This window comes from Grammomys surdaster, unplaced genomic scaffold, assembly GCF_004785775.1.
Source record: "Grammomys surdaster isolate TR1022 unplaced genomic scaffold, NIH_TR_1.0 104943, whole genome shotgun sequence".
Classification (NCBI taxonomy): Eukaryota; Metazoa; Chordata; class Mammalia; order Rodentia; family Muridae; genus Grammomys; species Grammomys surdaster.
In genome coordinates, this window is record NW_021609788.1 from 3,919 (window position 1) to 4,904 (window position 986).

At 47.2% G+C, this 986-nt stretch overlaps 1 protein-coding gene across 1 annotated transcript; it reads left to right on the plus strand.

Moving 5' to 3' along the window:
• Positions 1-296: 296 nt before the first annotated feature.
• On the plus strand, positions 297-983 carry LOC114635455 (olfactory receptor 13A1-like; the record flags this gene model as incomplete). Its single annotated transcript, XM_028784034.1, has 1 exon — positions 297-983. A coding segment is annotated over exon 1 (672 nt), but the record flags the coding sequence as incomplete, so codon positions are not given.
• Between the last annotated feature and the right edge of the window lie 3 nt (positions 984-986).

Genomic DNA, 986 nt, shown 5'->3' on the forward strand with positions numbered 1-986 from the left:
GCAGGTGCTGAGTGAAGATACTTGCCACATGCTCAAGAAGATGAGGGAGGAGCAGTTGTCACTCTTGACTCAAAGCAGTGGGATGAGGGTTTCTAAGTGGGAAAGAAAAGTAAATAAAATATATGTGGCTTCTAATGGTGTACTACAGACAACAAATACAAAAGGCTTCCATAAAGGAAATACATTAACTCTTTCCCTTTCTGACAGCAGGGAAATTTGAGGTGCTCAAGGTTGGAAACAAGACTTTGCAGTGATAAACCGTGATACTTTCTCAGAAGCCAACAGACACAGTTGTGAAACAGATAGTCTCCATGATGGCGTTGAATCTCAATCAGACAGAAGTAACAGAGTTTGTGCTAGAAGGATTCTCAGAGCACACTAGTCTAAGACTTCTCCTGACAGGCTGCTTCCTGTCCCTCTATATGATGGCTCTAATGGGCAACATTGTGATCATTGTTTTGGTCACCTCCAGCACCGGGCTCCACAGTCCCATGTACTTTTTCCTGTGCAACCTGGCCACCATGGATATTATCTGCACCACCTCTGTTCTTCCCAAGGCCCTGGCTGGCCTAATCTCTGAGGAAAACACCATCTCCTTCAAGGGGTGCATGGCCCAGCTCTTCTTCCTTCTGTGGTCCTTGTCTTCAGAGCTGCTGCTGCTCACAGTCATGGCCTATGATCGTTATGTGGCCATCTGCTTTCCTCTGCATTACAGCTCTAGGATGAGCCCACAGCTATGTGGGGTACTGGCCATGAGTGTGTGGTTCATCTGTGCTTTGAATGCATCTGTCCACACTGGTCTGATGACACGGCTGTCATTCTGTGGACCCAAGGTCGTCACCCACTTCTTCTGTGAGATTCCCCCACTCCTCTTGCTTTCCTGTAGCTCCACATACATTAATAGCATTATGACACTTGTGGCAGATGCCTTCTACGGATGCATCAACTTCGTGCTAACCCTGTTATCCTATGGCTACATCATCGCC